Source organism: Bidens hawaiensis, unplaced genomic scaffold (genome assembly GCF_021521415.1).
Source record: "Bidens hawaiensis isolate Kalapana, Puna unplaced genomic scaffold, B.hawaiensis_p1.1 tig00005823_1, whole genome shotgun sequence".
NCBI lineage: Eukaryota > Viridiplantae > Streptophyta > Magnoliopsida > Asterales > Asteraceae > Bidens > Bidens hawaiensis.
In genome coordinates this window covers 1,333,656-1,335,576 of record NW_027491384.1, presented here as the reverse complement: position 1 = coordinate 1,335,576, position 1,921 = coordinate 1,333,656, and the positions used below count along the sequence as shown (strand labels likewise).

The following is a 1,921-nucleotide window of genomic DNA, read 5'->3' as shown; positions in this document are numbered from 1 at the left end:
TGCATAACTTTAAATATAAAAACAAAATCCTATGGTCTCTATTTCACAATCTGATCTGCTAATCATTATTGCATATTATGTGAAAGAAATGTTTCCAAATAATATATGGACCAACAGTTGGTTGAAGTTACCCAAACTGTAATTACATACAACATAAAATCTGAGAGACACAGAACTTTTTGGCACCAACCAGACAGGAGATTCCACAACGAAACATACAAAGCTTAAATACACTCTATTCAGGAGAAAAACTACTATAACATGTATCATTAGAAAGCTTGTTTTCAAAATTACAATCTTATCCCATTTGGCGAGTCAATGCTCGTTAGAGAAATGTTCTTAAACCAGGTTTTTACAAGTGCAAGCCTTTCTAATCCTTCATGTCAAAGATAACACAACTTTTTTCTTGACTGTTCAACCCCTGGAACTTGATAGTTGTTTGTACACAATAACACTTACAATCAAAGTTCAATGCAGTATCTCATCATAAAAACAATAAAGGTTTCCATTTGCAGCTTTGTATACAATAAAACTATTCAAGTATGCAGTTTCATCACTACCTACACCTACTTGTAATGTTTATGCTCAAGGAGGAAGCTTGTATTGTGGCCCAAGGTTGCTCAGTAGTGTAAACTTATGCGTGTATCGTCCCAAAAATTTTATATGTAATGTAAATTTACCCGTTTTCGTCTGAAAATTTTGAGCCCGGTCACCCCGATTTATGAAAACTTTAACACGTATTGAATCCGGCCACGCCAATATATTTGTCCAAGCTTTGCCACTGTGCATACTATCAAACTTAAAAACCAATCAAATACACATAGCATCACTAACAATACCGATAAACACACAACAAGTATATAATCAAATCAAATCAAATCAAATTGAACCTAAATAATTCAATGGTTCTATAAACTTGTACAAATCAAAATACATCCACCATTAAAAACAGGTGTGCAGGCTAACAGAATAATAACAGCAATAAATTATCTATAACGCGAAAACAAGAAATACACAACCCCTAAACAAAGATACAAGTACAACAAGCGTCCTATATCACAACAATTGCGCCGAAACCCAAACTTACCAAAACCTTTTTCTCAATAGAATTCGATTAATTCAACCCAAATCACTACCCACAACCGAAAGCAAACCCCCTTCGGCCGCGTCCTGCTCATCCAAAAACAAATCATCGGGGCTCCTAAACGCGGCGTGCAACCCGACAATCACAACCACAATAATCAAGGATACCAAGACATTCACCCCCACGCTCGTGAACGCCAACGTGAGTATCGTCAACAGACTTAACCCGACCAAGACAACCCGATCATCAACGACACGGTTAAAGACGACAATCGGACTCCTGGGGTCGCGAAACAAGTAAAGGAAGAGCCAGGCGACGAATATGATTAAAAAGACGATCATTGAAATCGGGTGGTAAAGGAGGCTGAGGTATATTATGAGTAGCATTATAATAGCGTAATTGACTCTGAAGTAGTTGAGATTCTGTCTGATTCGGGTGATGGCTTCGTCGTAGGAGGTGGGTGTGGAGACGGCGGAGTAGTCGAAGAAGTGGCGCCATGGGCGGCGTTTGGTGGAGACTCCGGCGTAATCGGCGGTTGGGATGTTGGACATTGTTTGGTCGTAGATTGAAATGAGATTTGAAACCCTTGATTTTGTATATAAAGGAAAAGGGTTTAATGCGGAAATATTTGCGTGGATTAAAATATTAATATTTACATAACAAAATATGGGATTTAAAATTACTCATCAATGTTTACAAAATGATTACTTGTTTATCAAATCATCATTTACATATTTTAAAGTTTAACAAAATGATTTGAGCCATCAGATCGCCTAGATGTCAACTTCGATTCTTCAAGCGGCTATCCTTCATTACCTGTAAAACAGTTTGAAAATA

At 37.3% G+C, this 1,921-nt stretch overlaps 1 protein-coding gene across 1 annotated transcript; it reads right to left on the bottom strand.

Moving 5' to 3' along the window:
- Positions 1-942: 942 nt before the first annotated feature.
- On the bottom strand, positions 943-1,635 carry LOC143630824 (PRA1 family protein E-like). The gene has a single exon (XM_077099732.1). The coding sequence runs from the start codon at positions 1,633-1,635 to the stop codon at positions 1,120-1,122; it is 516 nt and encodes a 171-aa protein (XP_076955847.1). The 3' UTR covers positions 943-1,119.
- Between the last annotated feature and the right edge of the window lie 286 nt (positions 1,636-1,921).